Source organism: Actinia tenebrosa, unplaced genomic scaffold, assembly GCF_029948245.1.
Source record: "Actinia tenebrosa isolate PJP-AT-01 unplaced genomic scaffold, QUT_ActTen_1.0 PGA_scaffold3__52_contigs__length_22856419, whole genome shotgun sequence".
Taxonomy (NCBI): domain Eukaryota; kingdom Metazoa; phylum Cnidaria; class Anthozoa; order Actiniaria; family Actiniidae; genus Actinia; species Actinia tenebrosa.
The window spans coordinates 22556401-22572469 of NW_028292580.1; the positions used below are offsets into that span (position 1 = coordinate 22556401).

At 40.4% G+C, this 16069-nt stretch overlaps 1 protein-coding gene across 2 annotated transcripts; it reads left to right on the plus strand.

Moving 5' to 3' along the window:
• Positions 1 to 4740: 4740 nt before the first annotated feature.
• LOC116294265 (uncharacterized) lies at positions 4741 to 16069 on the plus strand. 2 transcript variants are annotated; one of them, XM_089035379.1, is made up of 13 exons: positions 4741 to 5340; positions 5765 to 5942; positions 6885 to 7099; positions 7687 to 7949; positions 9203 to 9340; positions 10226 to 10343; positions 10847 to 10940; positions 11121 to 11223; positions 11529 to 11739; positions 12198 to 12467; positions 13265 to 13397; positions 13866 to 13994; positions 14206 to 16069. In XM_089035379.1, the coding sequence occupies exons 1-13, from the start codon at positions 5030 to 5032 to the stop codon at positions 15607 to 15609; spliced, it is 3567 nt and encodes a 1188-aa protein (XP_088891505.1). In that variant the 5' UTR covers positions 4741 to 5029; the 3' UTR covers positions 15610 to 16069. The 2 variants fall into 2 exon arrangements, with proteins under 2 accessions (XP_088891505.1, XP_088891506.1); XM_089035380.1 differs by having other exon boundaries at positions 11124 to 11223.

Here is a 16069-nt window from a genome sequence, read left to right on the forward strand (position 1 = left end):
AGCAGAGACCACGTGCCCCAGGTAGGACACCCGATCTCTGAAGAGTTGACACTTGGTTGGTTCAACCTTTAATCCATGATGCTTCAGCTTACTGAATACCGTTTCCAACCGCTCAAGATGTTCTTCAATGGTGGATGAGAAGACTGTGATGTCGTCCAGGTAGACCATCAGGGTGCGAAGTATGTCCTCTCGGAAGACTCCTTGCATCAACCTTTGGAAGGTCGCTGGGGCATTCTGTAGTCCAAACGGCATCCGAGTGTACTGAAACAAACCCATGGGCGTTGTGAACGCAGTCTTGTGCTGATCATCAGGATGGACTTCAACTTGATTGTAGGCTGATGCCAGATCTATGGTGGAAAAGTACTTTGCGCCACGCAGTGCCTCCAGTGATTCCTCTATCCTTGGTAGGGGGTACTGATCACGCTTGGTTTTCTGGTTCAGCTTCCGGTAGTCGACGCACATCCTCAAGGCTCCAGACTTCTTTCGTACAAGCACTATTGGGGAGGCATAGTTACTCTCACTTGGACATATCACTCCTTTTTCTAGCAAGTCTTGTAGATGCTGTTGCACCTCCTGGTATTGGTTTGGAGGAATCCTTCTGTAACGCTCTGTGACAGGCACATCATCGTCTGTGTAGATGCGATGATATGTTGTCTTTGTACAGCCAAGGTCCTCCTTACATGAAGCAAACACCTCTTCATTTCTTTCGAACATCTGGAGAGCTTTCTCCCTCTGAAGTTCCGTCCCGGGGAAATGTTCCAGGGTAATCCCGTGAGGGGGTGTCTGTATCCTTTGCCAACGTACTTTGCCCACAGCTTCCCGTTGGGGTGGCATCTGAGGGTCAGCACTAAGGTTACAGCACACTGTCACCATGTTATTTTCGTGCAGGAACTCCAACTGCTCTCCTCTCTTGACCATCTCTCCCTCTCGCACAATTCCAATCCGCGTCTTCGGCTTTAGCCATATGTCCTTTGCCGTCTGGTTGGCAACTCTGACATAGTAACACGTCTTGGTAGTATCCACGAGAGTACTGGCCACGGTGAGGTTTCCTTCTACTGGTACACCAAGGGGTTCGATCACAGCATCAGTGCCCCATGATGGGCCTGTGACCAAGATATCAGATTCTGTGAAAGCAGGGACCCAGACTTTGTCTGAGCCGGCTACTTTCACGAACCCAGTTTTACGTTTACTCTTCTTCTCTTCATCTTGCAGGATCTGTTGGTATTGGGGCACCTGCCCAAGAACGTTGGTTCCCAGTAGGCCAGGTACCCTCCTCTGCATTACTGTAGTGGCTGCTGTGTCCTTCGTGATGAAGATGCCGCACCCAGGGACCACCACTCCTCCGATCTCTACTGTAGCGACGATATATCCAATGTAAGGGATGTCCAAACCGTTAGCTCCTCGCAGCTGCAGTAATCTTGTTTCAGGGTGTAGGTCTCCTAGGGTTGGCTGTAGCTTTTCCCTGTAGAACGACTCGGTGATGAGGGTAACCATGGAGCCCGTATCCACTAAGCTTTTCACAGGTACTCCGCCAATCCTCGCCACCACTGTGGGACTTGTCCCGACAAACTTTTCGTTCTGAAAAAGAGAATTAGAGCCACTACAGTTCCTCTCCACGGCGTGGCTCACTGCCGTGGAGAGCTGGAGTTTGACTCCTTCTGTGGTGCTGCTGGTGCCTTGTCTTTCAGGGGCTTTGGGCAGTTCGGCCGAAGATGTCCAAGCTCGTGGCAGTTGTAACATCTCCTCGGACCACGTGGGGGACTTCGTGGTGGTGATGGGCTTGCTAACTTCATGGTAAGTTGGGTTAGCAGCTTCTGCTGCTCATCCAGCAATTTTTGTTGCTGCATGAGCCTCTCCACCAGGGCCTTCTGTCCTGCTGTAAGCTCTTGGATGGCATTTACTTGGTTGCTCTCCACCAACACCTCCTTGGCCGCTGCATGGCGATGTGCTCCTCTATCTGTGTCTTCCGAGCTACGATAGGCCTCTTGCCTCACCTCGTTGAAGGTCTTCTCGGGATGTTCTCTGATATAGCGCTTGAGATCCCTGCGCAACAGGTTGTCACGCAAGTTCTCAACGAATGTGTCTCTGAGGTTCTGGTCCTTGTTTTCCAGGGCTCCTACGTGTACTCTGGTTATGTGCTCCGCCATTGACATCAGGGCATGGGCAAAGTCCTGGATGGGCTCTCTGTCACCTTGTTTTCTGGCGAAAAACCTCTGGAGAAGCTGGGTCTTGGTGAGCTTCTCCCCGAAGACGTCTCTTAGAATCCTGAAGAAGCCATCCGGGTCTGTCCAGTCATCCACAGGCCTTAGTCGAACTTCATCTCGAGCCGCACCTTCTAAGCTATGGTACAGGAAATCCACCGCCTCTTGACCAGTTAACTTCTGGGCAGCCACAGACCTCTGTGCATCCGCTATCCAGTCTTCAAGCACTTTGTCGTCTCTGCCACCAGCATACTTCCTCAGCTTCTTCTCCCTTGGCACTGTCACTTTTACCACTGGTGCAGGAACAGGTTGGGCAGGGGGTCCTCCTTCAGCCTGCATGCCATCCAGCTGTGCCTTGAGTGCAGCCAATTGCTCTGTGAGTGCAGCCACAGCTTCTTCTGCCATGATTTCAGTCTCGTTCCCGTTGGTAAATAATCAGTAACTACTAATGTCAACTTTCTTGCAATCCCACTTCTGACACCAAAAATGTAACCGGCGGCAAGGCGCTCAGCTATGAATCAGATTGCAAGTGGTTTTGACAAAAGAATTTATTGAAAAATTCACACAACTTTACAATACATGAAAAAAAACGGGAACGAGATTACAGGATATCTCTTTACATCGTAGAGAATTCCTTGTCTTGATATGTGCAACGTCTTCAAGAACTTTTACTACACTGATTTAAGCTTAGTTTGGGCCTATTTTTATGGAAAAACCTGCATTCTTAAGACCTTACACATCCTATGCAATGTTGCACGCCCTAGGCGCAAACAGGATGTCCCAAACACGAACTTACGTAAACAAGCGCCAAACCTAGGCATGACTCACTGTAATGTAATTACGTACGGAAATTATTTCTTGCTTACGCATTTTCCACGCAAACAGTTAACTAAAGAATTACATTCCTATGTGTACACGAGGCATTCCTAATTAAAAATATAGATTTATGACTAAATAATTACTGTCCGAAATAGTGTCTTTTGACTCTGTCACACTATCGATGCGAAAACTTAACCTCAACTTGGCACTATTGTTCGTGGTGACTGAAAAACGGAACTGTCAAAAAGCCCGGGGGGGACTCCGGGAAAAAAGTATCGGGGATGCTCGTCGGAAATTTTCAAAAAGACTCCTAAGAGATAACGGAAGTCTTTAAAAAATGGCGTGGCTGAATGATTTTTAACCTCTAAGAGATACCACAACAAATAATATTCAATTTTATATAAAAAGCGCCTACGATAAGCCATATCGATGCGCGCTTCTCTCCTTTTCCAACACCCTAAAAGATACCAGAAAATGCTGATTTTCAAAAATTTGCACTTAACACCCTAAAAGATAGCGAATCGCGAATCTTTACCCCTAAGAGATACGACGAACATCCCCGGTACTTTTTTCCCGGAGTGTATTGAACCTCTGGGCATACGTTTTTACTGATTCGGCGGCCATCTTGAATTATGGGATTCCGAGAGGGGCAAACACGTAGAAAATGTATAAAGCATAGAGTGGCAGATGCAGGATTTTTCAAAACGGGGTCCAGATTTTGATTCACTTCTTTGCTTCTTCTGACAAGACCTAGACTGCGCATGCGTGCATTTCGACACAGGTAGTCCATGCAGTTGGTCGGGGAATGGCGATGGCAAATTACCAGTACGACGCCAAAAACAAGCTATATAACAACAGGACACAACCCAAAACTTCTGTAATCTTTTTAATTAAAATCTTCAAAAGATATTTTTTCGATATCCAAAAATTCAAACCTTACAAACAAAAAACACGGTGAAAAAAAAAAAAAAAAAAAAAAAAACGGGTGAAGAGGACCACTTCGCACTACTGCCTAGGTCCGCCACTGGTGACGGGGTTACATTTTCAAAAAAATTGAAATCCTTGTGTTTCATACATTGTTCCAAAAAAATTATTTTAATTATTGATAATTATCAATCTAATATCAAACTATTTCCTAAGGTTCATAAATAGAGCCGAGTATGTGTTGGGTGCATTATGAAGAAGGATACATGAGTCCCCCACGAATATAGTTATAATAATAATAATAACAATAATAATAACAATAATAATAATAATAATAATAACAATAATAATAATAATAATAATAATAATAACATTTATTTATACACGATAAGTTATATACAGCGTAGCTGATGTGGTCGTGTTCTAATCCTAGGTCCTAAGCTATACTAGTCCTCTCACTCTCACCCACACACATTCTCTCTCTCTCTTTCTCTCTCTCTCTCTCTCTCTCTCTCTCTCTCTCTCTCTCTCTCTCTCTCTCATTCTCTCGATCTTATCTACTACTAAGCTAATTATTACATAATTTAATATTATATATTGGGAGTTTCGTTTTCAAATAATTTGAAGTCTTAGCGTGTCACATATTGATCTAAAAATAATAATAAATGATATTTATTAATCTAACATTAAACTATTTCATAAGGTTCATATAATGAGCAGGGTAGGGTTAGGGTGCATTATTATGAACGATACCTGAGACCCTCACATATATAGGTCCCCGTCGTCATGGTCTATCAAACAGCTTGCGGTCAATAATCAAAGTATCTCGTGTTTTGAAAAATTATACACAAAGGAACGACAACAAAGCAAATAATTGCTGTCATTACAACTTAATAGCCATGTCTTGAACCAAATTAACCATCACCGGGTCCTTAAAAACCTGGGCCGTGAAATCCAGGGCTATTTTTTTACGGTTTTCTTAGGAAAGTTCAGAGTTTTTGTAACCTTTGGTGTCCATCGTTCGAATTCCAAACGTTTGAAAATTTCCAGTAAAGTTCCACGATGATCGCTCAGAGTTTTATTTGATGGCAACGATCAAAGTTTATGGAAGAATAACTCCATGTTCAATTGTATCCAGCCTCGTTGAGATCGAGGGAGATCGTCTTATCACATCAAAGCTTGGACGACGAAACAGCCAGAAAAATGCTGTAGAAATTGGTTTTAAGTTCAGTGAAATCTTCGATCAGGATGCCTCTCAGAGTGAAGTGTTTGATAGGATCGCCAAAGATGTGGTTGGAAAGTTTTTAGAAGGTTATAATGGGACGATATTCGCTTATGGACAAACGGGGACTGGAAAAACTTACACTATCGAAGGGGAAGATCTCAACTTGGACACGTAAGCTCATGTTTTAACTTTTTTGGCAACGAAATTTAGCTATTGTCATAAATGAACCAACTAGTCTTTGAAATATTAAAGTAGGTATTAAATTGAGCATAAAAATTATCCAAAAAGTACTTCTAAGCTGTTGTTTCGTTAACTTTGTTGATAATATCATCAATCTTAACTTATTTCTATTGTCTAAATAAAAAGACTAATATCATAATGATATCTGTTGGAGCTCGATTTTCCTATTGCAAAAAACCCACATTATTTGCCATAATCAACCTGCTTATATTGAATAAATTTACCTTGACTGTAGTGTTTTCTTATTTCACAAGAGGGGCACAAGATGGTGCAAAGCCTCTTTATGGTGAATATTTACCTTGCAGCTCAAAGATGCCTTCACAAATATTTATTTAATATTTTTCTTTGGTGACAGATCTTCCAGGCATGGCCTTATCCCGCAAACTCTAGCCATGATTTTTAATGAGATAGAGAAGATGGATGATGAATGTGTTACTGTGCAGATATCTTTCATTGAGATGTATAACGAGATGGCATACGATCTTCTTGGCCCATTAATGTATGGTAGTAACAACAGGAAAGATTTACCCAGAGTAAGTACACATTTGGATATATATATGTCATTTAATTTACCAGCCAGGAGGTCCGGATAGGGAACAACTGTGCCCAAGGTCTTGAATATACGTTTTCAAGACCGAGGGCACAGTTTTTCCCTATCCGGACCGACTATAGGACGGTAAATAACTTATTTATATTTTCCCGTATTTTTTTTACTTGTTTTTGTAATCATTTTGTTTTGTTGTTTAGCGGCAAAGGATACCGGACCGCGAGCGCGGGCAGATACTTACAAAATACCGCCCACTCAAACAGCCAATCAGAACGCACGATGTTGTAGGATACCGGACCGGAAAAAAATAATGCATGTACTCTGTAGTTCAGGGTTAGCCTCAATTTTATAGAATATTCATGTGTTCCAGTGAAGGTCTGTGGAATTTCAAAGTGTTTGTAATGTTGAAGTTGTGCAGTCTTTACTTTACCGTTGGTATTTGTGAATATTTAGACACTGATTCAAGGCTAACCCTGAGTAAATGAGTCTATAATCAAGAGACACTGGTTATTTGGAACTCCTAAATGGTCTGTTGTGACATTTTTGGTGAGGATGCCATAATAAGCAATAAAAGGAATTGATAGCCAGCCTCAACCAATCCCATTGTGTAATGCGGTTGTTATCCACAACGATGTAGATATTAGAGACCTTTAGGTATGAGGACAAGTACGAGATCGAGTATGAGTGCAAGCTTTTAAATTGGTCCTGTACACATGGTTAACACTTAATTGTAGTCAATTTCTGATCTTTTACAATCTAAAGTTTCAATCTATGTACACGATCAAGACTATGACGATAGTGCCTCTCATTAAAAGTTAAAAACTCGTACTCACACTTGTTCTTGTTCTCGTTCTCATACTCTTTGTTGTATCTAAAGATCTCTATTATATCATGCTAGGAAGAAGTTAGACAATCTTTCTCCCTTTAGGTTCTTGTGACCAATGGCACAAGTGGATCATGTATAATGCATGGTCTTTCTGTACATGACGTATGCTCCGAACATGAGGCTCGTCGGCTTCATCTGAAGGGAAGGTGCAACAGAACGATGGCTTGGACAATAAGTAATGAAAGGTCCTCACGATCCCATGCTGTTTTTATGGTTCTTCTTACCAGACAAAAGCAAGGCTCAGAAGTTGTGGTTAAGTAAGTTACAATGTATATATCAATACCCTGAAACAACCTCTGTGCTGATTTAGTAAGTTAGGGCATAGCTAACTCACTCACAGATCAACCTCAAAACAACCTTTGGGCTGATCTAAGTAAGGCTATATAGCTAACTTATAGATCTAACCTAGAGCAGCCTATGGGCTGATATATATCAGGCTATGGCTAACTCACAGCTTCAACATTGAAACAACCTTTGGGCTGATATAAGTCAGGGCATGGCTAACTCACAGATGGAACCCTGAAACAACCTCTGGGCAGATCTAAGTCAGGGCATGGTTAACTCACAGATTGAACCCTGAAACAACCTCTGGGCTGATCTAAGTCAGGGCATGGCTAACTCACAGATTGAACTCTGAAACAACCTTTGGGCTGATCTAAGTCAGGGCACGGCTAACTCACAGATTGAACCCTGAAACAACCTCTGGGCTGATCTAAGTCAGGGCACAGCTAAATTACAAATCAGAAAAACCCTGAGACAAACCTAGGCTGTCATGCATGCAAAATCCACAAAATCTGAACACTTTAACAAAACTTTATTTCATTCTTTATTATTTTGTTTTCAGATCCAAACTTAATCTGGTTGATCTTGCTGGTTCTGAAAGATTATCAAACTCTTCCGAGGGACAAACACTCTACGAAACCAAACGCATTAATCTTTCACTCCATCATCTGGAGATGGTCATTTTGGCCCTGCAGAGACTCCATGTACGAGGCACACAAAACTCTCTGTCAAAGAGTCTGAGTAGAGAAGAATTAAAACCAAAACGATGTAAAAGTGCTTTTATTCCTGAACATGAGAGACTTAACAGCTCGTTCGGTTCTTCAGGTTGGTAATAACGTTTTCCATGGATGACGTCACAATGAACATATGTGACATGTGTGTGTATGTATGTGCGTATATGTTTTTGTGTATATAGAATACAGTATATATTCCTTTACTTAATATATTTTAGCTTTACCTAGATTTATCTTTTTTCTATTTACTTCACTATGATATTAAATTATTATTTTCTTAGTATTGAAGATGGAGAGCTACTCTGTAGATCGATATGCTTCAATAAATCCTTATTATTACAAATTATTATTATTATTATTATTATTATTGTGCATCATGGGATTGAAATGCGGACAAGCAAGGCCCGGCGCACATGCTAATGTGCTGCAACGATGCTTAATAGTCTTGTTGTTGTTTCCATCTCATGGAAGAACTATGGTTTTTTGACTGACAAATCTTCTTTTCCATGTAATCAGAGCCTTTATTTGCAATGTTTGTCAGCGTTTCGATTCTATGAGGCTTTGCGATATCTATTTTCAGTAACCGTTTTAAAAAAAATGCTATCAACCTTGGAGCATTCAAGGAATAATGGAGTGTAATGTTTTCCCATCTCCGACTGCATGTCATTCCCTTGAGTATTATTTATTTCTTAATCAGTTATGCTTTCCCATTTCTGGTCATGTTATTCTCATGAGAATAAGATTCTTTAAGTTGTATTGATTCCATATTCAATTGTTGTCTCATTTATCTCAAAGGTATTGAGCTACCCTGTTAATTTAAGAATAAATAAAGTTTATACATGATTGTATGTACACTGTGTATGTATGTGCAGTTGTTAAACAAAGAAATGATACTCTAGGGAATGACACATGGTCTTGAGAATAAGATAAAGTTTATACATGTACATGATTGTATGTACACTGTGTATGTATGTGCAGTTGTTAAACAAAGAAATGATACTCTAGGGAATGACACATGGTCTTGAGAATAAGATTCCTTGTTTGAGTTGTATCCATATTCATGTGTCTTCTCATGTGCAGTTGTTAAACAAAGAAATGATACTCTAGGGAATGACACATGGTCTTGAGAATAAGATTCTTTGTTTGAGTTGTATCCATATTCATGTGTCTTCTCGTATACAACCATTAAACTAAGAAATAATACTCTAGAGAATGACACGTGGTCTGAAATGAGAAAACATTACACCCAATTGCAAGCTAAAAAGAAAGGTCTACTTTTGGCATGCAACTTGTAACTACCAAACTTTGTTTATCTTACCTTATTTTGAATTTGATGTTTATCAGGGTGGAGTGGTCTAAAGAGTGCACAAAGCACGCTCAGCATAGCTGAAGTAAAGCGCAGAGGCATCTCTCTCAGCAGTGTCAGTTCATATGTTCCGTACAGAAACTCACTCTTGACAATGATTCTACAAGACAGTCTTGGTAAGCTTTGTTGGGCATTTTTTTGTCTATCTGTCTCTATGTAATTGTCTGTCTGTCTGTCTGTTTGTCTGTCTGTTTGTCTGTCTGTCTGTTTGTCTCTCTGTCTGTCTGTCTGTCTGTCTCTATGTAATTGTCTGTCTGTCTGTCTATTTGTCTGTCTGTCTGTTTGTCTCTCTGTCTGTCTGTCTGTCTGTCTCTATGTAATTGTCTGTCTGTCTGTCTATTTGTCTGTCTGTCTGTTTGTCTCTCTGTCTGTCTGTATGTCTGTCTGTTTGTCTGTCTGTCTGTTTATTTTTTGGTTGATGGTTTAATATATATGTTTAGTCTGTTGCTTTTCCTTAATTTTCTGTCTGTTTATTTGTTTATTTTAAATTATGTCTAGTTGATTCATCCATGAATATATTAACCTCTCTGTTAGTACTACATGTCCCATACTTAATGATATCTAAACTCATACGCATAGTGTAAGGCAAAAGACTACAAGTCGCTTAGTAGATATGTGCAAAGTGAAATAACAAAAATAAAAGCTACAAAAAAACTGCAAAATCGATCAAGAAATAAGGAAAAACAAAGAACTTACATTTTGTGTGTGACGGGACTGACTGCGAACACCAACTGACTAAGGATTAACATAAAAGGCGTATATAAAGGCATACAAAATGCGTAGGGAACTAGACTAACAGTGACAAAATACTTGACTGTATCAGATTGAGCTGATCCTCGCAGTATATGAAGCAACTTATGCAGCTGCAAATTGAAAGACTCAGAAAAAATTCTGAGTCTTGAACAGGATTTGAACCCGTGCCTTGACTGTAACAAATAAAACAAAAGCTAAAGAGCACGCAATGGATTTTTTAGTAACACTCATTTTTGCTTTGCTATCAGGAGGCAACTGCAATACAACAATGATTGCAACACTATCTCTGGATACCAACGACCTGAATGAAACTATTTCAACATGTCGCTTTGCACAAAGGGTTGCTAGGGTAACCAACAACCCAGTGTATGTATCAGTCATTTATTCATTTATTCATTTATTCATTTATTCATTTATTCATTTATTCATTTATTCATTTATTCATTCATTCATTCATTTATTTATTTATTTATTTATTTATTTATTTATTACATGTCACCTATCTATAGTGAACATTATTATAATTAAAATGAACACACTTGTCAAGATACTGATGAGTAGCTTCCGAGTTATCTCAGTTGGTAAGAGCATCGCTCTCTTGTGTGGGTGGTTCAAGCATCAGCCGGACCAACACTCAGGGTCTTCAAATAACTGAGGAGAAGGTGCTGCCTTTGTCTTTACATCGGCAAATGGTTAGACCTTCAAGTCTTCTTGAATAAGTACCAATTTTTCCAAATCTATAAGTGGGGGACATTTAGACAACTGTGAATTGTGAATTATAGAAATTCCTATTACTCATTGTTTTGTCATGTTTGATTCTGAAATTGAGATCAGAGACCAATTTTTTGATATTTTGTTTTATATTTCAGCCAAAACAAGGAAATCAGTGAAGCAGTTTTAATCAAGAAGTTGAGAAGTCAAGTCGCAAAACTAGCAAAAGACTTGGCTAATGTTAGACAAAATGTAAGTATACTGATTTCCAGCCCTCTATCCATCCCTTTATCCGTCCAACCATCCATCCATCCATCCATCTGTCTGTCCATCTGTCCGTCCGCCCACCCACCCACCCATCCATTCAGCCAGCCAGCCAGCCATCCATCCATCCATATTTCCCTCAATACTGCCCATTTTCATATCCCATAGCAGAATGGCCAAGCCAAGTCACCTCAACAAGAGACTGAGAAAGAATTGATTCAAGTCATTGATGGGTATATCGAAGGAAGGATTGTCGATCCAACTGCTTGTGGTATGTGTCAAAAGGAATATATTTTCTCATTACAGACCATGTGTAGTTCCCTAGAGTATCACTTCTTTCTTTAACAGTTGTGCATGAGAAGACACATGAATATGGATACAACTCAAACAAGGAATCTTATTCTCAAGACCATGTGTCATTCCCTTGAGTATCATTTCTTTGTTTAACAGTTGCACATGAGAAGACACATGAATATGGATACAACTCAAAGAATCTTATTCTCAAGGCCACGTGTCATTCCCTTGAGTATCATTTCTTTGTTTAACACGACCTACTCATTATTTATCTTCCTATAGGTATAGACAGCCCTCACAAAGTTCGTGCTTGCCTGGCGTACCTCAAGAACCTGCTTGTACGTAGAACACCAAGACTATCTGAGGATCCCACAAGCTCTGATGAAAAAGACAGCGGTGTAGGAATGAGCTATAATGAACCTTTAATAGCAGTCAGTAATGATAATACTGAAGAAGAGCCGAGTAGTCCTACAATGATAGGAACTGATAGTGGGTAAGTGTAATAATGATAGTGATGATTATGGTGGTGGTGATGGTGGTGGTGATGATGATAATGATGGTGGTGGGGATGATGGTGTTGGTGATGATGATGGTGATGATGGATGGTGATGATGATAATGATGATGGTGATGATGATGGTAATGATGATGGTGATGATGTTGATGGTGGTGATGAATGGTGATGATGATGGTGATGATGATGATGGTAATGATGTTGACTGTGGTGATGAATTGTGATGATGATGGTGATAATGATGGTGATGATGATGGTGATAATGATGGTGGGGATGATGATAATAATTATGATGGTGATGAATTGATGGCAATGATGAATGGTGATGATGATGATGATCCCTATTGTTGAAACCATTTTTCTTTTAAGCATTTCCTTATTTTTAGATGTTTTTATATTTTATAATAAAGAACATTCCTTCTCTTTGTCACTTAATAGAGGAACAAGTGAAGAATCAATCCCCAGTCCCCTTCCTGTCACCCAAACTGAGGTTGTCATGAAGCAGCGCAGAGATGCCCAGCTAAATACCCCCTCTTTCAAACCCCCTCAAAAATTCTTTCCGACGATCAGCACCGAGACCACAAGTTGTTCCCCTGAACAGAAAATAAATGAAAACACAGAAAAGGGAAGTCGTAGTGTTAACACGCTGAGGGAAACAGACAAACAATTGATTCTTTTGGAGCTAGAGATCGAGAAAGAGAACTTGATGTAAGTGTCATCTTGTCTTAACTCAATATTTCCAATATTGATTCTATATGAAGTGAATAGTTGAATGGTTAAATATTCTTATATGATTTGAGTGATGCATCTTCATACATGATATCAAAGTTTATACTCCCAATATGATTTAGCAGGATTTAACAGTGCAAAAAAAATAGGGTTGTTTTGGCCCCAAAAATGGGGCCAACATTTTGACCCTATAGTGGCCTCCTTAAAGTAGGGCTATTTTGGCACTACTGGTAGGGGCCATTTTTTAAGCTCTGATTTTGGGACTGTTTTAGCCTCTTATATGGATTTCCCCCCTGATTTGTCCTAGTTGAGGGGGCAAAAACAGTACCGATAGACCTATACCAAAATGGCTTCTGTGGGGCCAAAATGGCATGGTTCTATTTTGGCTCGAGCCTGGGCTAAAATAGCACTACTTTGAAAAAGCCAAAATCGCTCTCTGGGGCCAAGTTGGTCCTCTCCAATTTACTGGTATTTCCAGGAAAGTCTTGAAGCACAGTAGAGAATCAAGGAACAACTCTTCTCAAATATGACACCTAGCAAGGCGGGATTCGAACGTGGTTTGCATTGTTGTTGCCTGGCTTCCCAGTGATGCAATCAAATCAGCGGTATCGATTGGTATCGATTTATCGATTGGCAAAATCGATATCGATTTTTATCGATTGACTACTCCGGGTGCATATGAAAGCCATTTGGCAGACAGTGTGATACTTGCATGGCTTTCTTCTCAACCAATGAAAATCCTCTGTGCCAAAAATGACGAATGTCTTTTTTTTCAGTCAAAAGAGTAAGTTACTGAATACAGCACTTGCAAATCAGAAGGCACGCGTTGTCATCATGGAGAAACAGGGCTGCCCGATGGATGAACTTGATAATGAGAGACTTGCAGAGCAGCAACTGAGAAGGAAACAGGTAACCCAACTAGTATTTTAAATCATATGACACAGGTAACCCAACCAATATTTTAAATCATATGACACAGGTAACCCAACTAGTATTTCATATCATATGACACAGGTAACCCAACTAGTGTTTTAAATAATATGCCACAGGTAACCCAACTAGTATTTTAAATCATATGACACAGGTAACCCAACCAGTATTTTAAATCATATGACACAGGTAATCCAACCAGTATTTTAAATCATATGACAAAGGTAAACCAACCAGTATCTTGAGCAGTATAGAAGTGATCCCAAGGAACCAATGATTGTGCAAGGGCAAGAAAATTTTCAAGAAAAGCATTTTGTTAATAAGTAAATAATATTCTACAAATGCGAGATTCTATTTTTTGTAAAAAGTTTAACTCTTCAAATGAGTTTGCGATGCGCTCTAAGAAAACACAGGTATCCCATAAAGTATATGTTTTTTTCTTCTCAGGCTGAAGTTGAAAAATTATTGTCAAATATTATGAAGAACATTCTTGATACTAAAGCCATCAATACCGCTAATGGTGTTACCGCTGACCAGGATATCGATGGATCGGGGATTCAAGGTCAAAGTTCTGAGGTAATACAAGCGTTTCCCCTTACCCCTCCCTCAAGAGAAATAATTTTGCCTATTTTTAAATTAGATTAAAGTTTTCAAGGGTGGAATTGGGCGGCTCGTGCCTCTTATTTTTCATGGTGATTTTTACGTCAGTTTTAACGAAAATTAATCATTCAGTTCACAGAAGACCTTTAAAGGTATTTTAATGCGCTAGCTTTGCTATTGATCTCAGATTGATCCGCAAGTTTACCAACGTCGCAAGTTAGAGCTTAAAGAACATTCTACGAGGCTTCGGCTGCTGACCTGTAGGCAAAAACTCGATCGTGGGCTCATATCCACAGGAAGCCCACAAACAGTTTCAAAAGAGACAGAATCCAATCCATCTGAGTCATGTGGAGGCGAAAGAAACACGAGGGAAACAAGCCCCTTGAACTCATCGGATGAATCTGTATCTGCCAAAGTGATCGACGTCACGTCCAGGAATGAAAGACGTCCGTCCTTTAGGTCACGTGGAAGACTCCCTAGTGCTCGGGCCCAGTCTTCCATGAGCACAAAGGCAACAACAACGACGGAAAATAAGCGAAAAAGCAAATTTGGTGTTTTGAATTTTAGATCTGGATCAAACAGGCAACCCAGAGGACTACAAGTAAATTCCCAAAGATCTGCCAGGAAATCACACATGAATTCTAACAGGCAGTCCTATGCGTCGCCTAGCAACGGGAGAACCAGTCAACAATCCCATGCGTCGCCTAGCAACGGGAGAACCAGTCGACAATCCTATGTGTTACCTAGCAACGGAAGGTTTAGTCGGCAGTTCCGGGTATCTCCTAGCAACAGCCAAAGCACTTCTCCATCTGGAGGAAATCAAGCCTACGGGAATCCTGTGGATCGCTCACGGCTGTTGAGACCAGTTGGAAATCCAGACGCCGTACAAAGAATTGACGGAGCAACTGTTATTGGGCCTGGGTGTTTACGGACTCGCCGCCCTGCCACGTGCTCTCCCGCCCTCGTGACGAACAAGCGACCAATGAAAAGATCTCCTCGACCTGGTTCAAGCAGTCTTCATTATCAGCTTGATCACAGCAAGGGCTTCATTGTCCGCACAAACGAAGACGTGTATCGCGCTTCGAACTTTCGACAGCCCGTCCAAGATGACCTAGGTGTCCAGTTTCTTGACATTAAAGGAAATGTTGGTCAACAGTCGTCACGAGGCACTTCTCCTGTCAGTCCTAAAAGGGATCTGGCTCTAGAACAGGAAGGTGACGTCATTTCTATATCACATGATAGGGAGAGGTTGCCTCCTATTGTTTCTGAAGAAGCAAAAGACGAGGAAAAAACAACGGAGTCACATTTGCAAAGTCAAAGAACTCAAATGGATTCCGAAAAAGCTCCAGAAAAGGAATTTCTTAAAGGAACGGAATCCGACACTCCACAAAAGCTCCTTAATGACAATGAGCCTAAGAGGGAACTTATGGTTCAACGTCTCGTGCCCCCTACTGTTATTAGTGCCCGGAAGCAACAGATGGAGAGAGCGAGGCGCATTCGACAAGTTACAAGTGCTGTTGAAGTGATTCAGGATGCTTATAGACGTTATATATGGCGCAAAACCAAAGCCATTCAGCCTGTTAGTGGATAAAATTCCCCTTACTTATTAGATAAATACCTCTTTATTTTTATTACTGAAGACTCGTCTGTACAGGCTTAGCCTCGTTTAAGAGCAAATCATTTATAAAAGTCAACTTTAATGTAAAGTATGTACAGCTTGAACAATACCAATGCTTTGAAATCACACGGTTATTTAATGATATCTGTGAATAGCTGACTTCAAAACGAGGCAAAACCTGTGCAAATGAGTCTGTGGTCTTCAAAAACAGCGGTTTGCATCGAATGCGAAACTGGGGTACTAATGATATGTTGTTTGCAACTGCGATACGCTAATTCCCGGCATAGCGGTGTCAAATGTTTGTGCATGCGTAAGGTGAAGATTTTTTATCAGGGCGATCACAAAATTCTTCTATCTGCGCATGATCTATAAAATATTGAATAGACCGAAATTATGAATATTAATATATCTTAGGCTTTTAAATTTTTGAAAA

Excerpts from the sequence above, each read along its gene's own strand:
- LOC116294265 (XM_089035379.1), top strand. The coding sequence starts at position 5,030 with ATGGCAACGATCAAAGTTTATGGAAGAATAACTCCATGTTCAATTGTA. Across the intron at positions 10,941-11,120 it reads TGGCTAATGTTAGACAAAAT|CAGAATGGCCAAGCCAAGTC; the intron begins GTAAGTATACTG and ends CATATCCCATAG. Across the intron at positions 12,468-13,264 it reads ATCGAGAAAGAGAACTTGAT|TCAAAAGAGTAAGTTACTGA; the intron begins GTAAGTGTCATC and ends CTTTTTTTTCAG.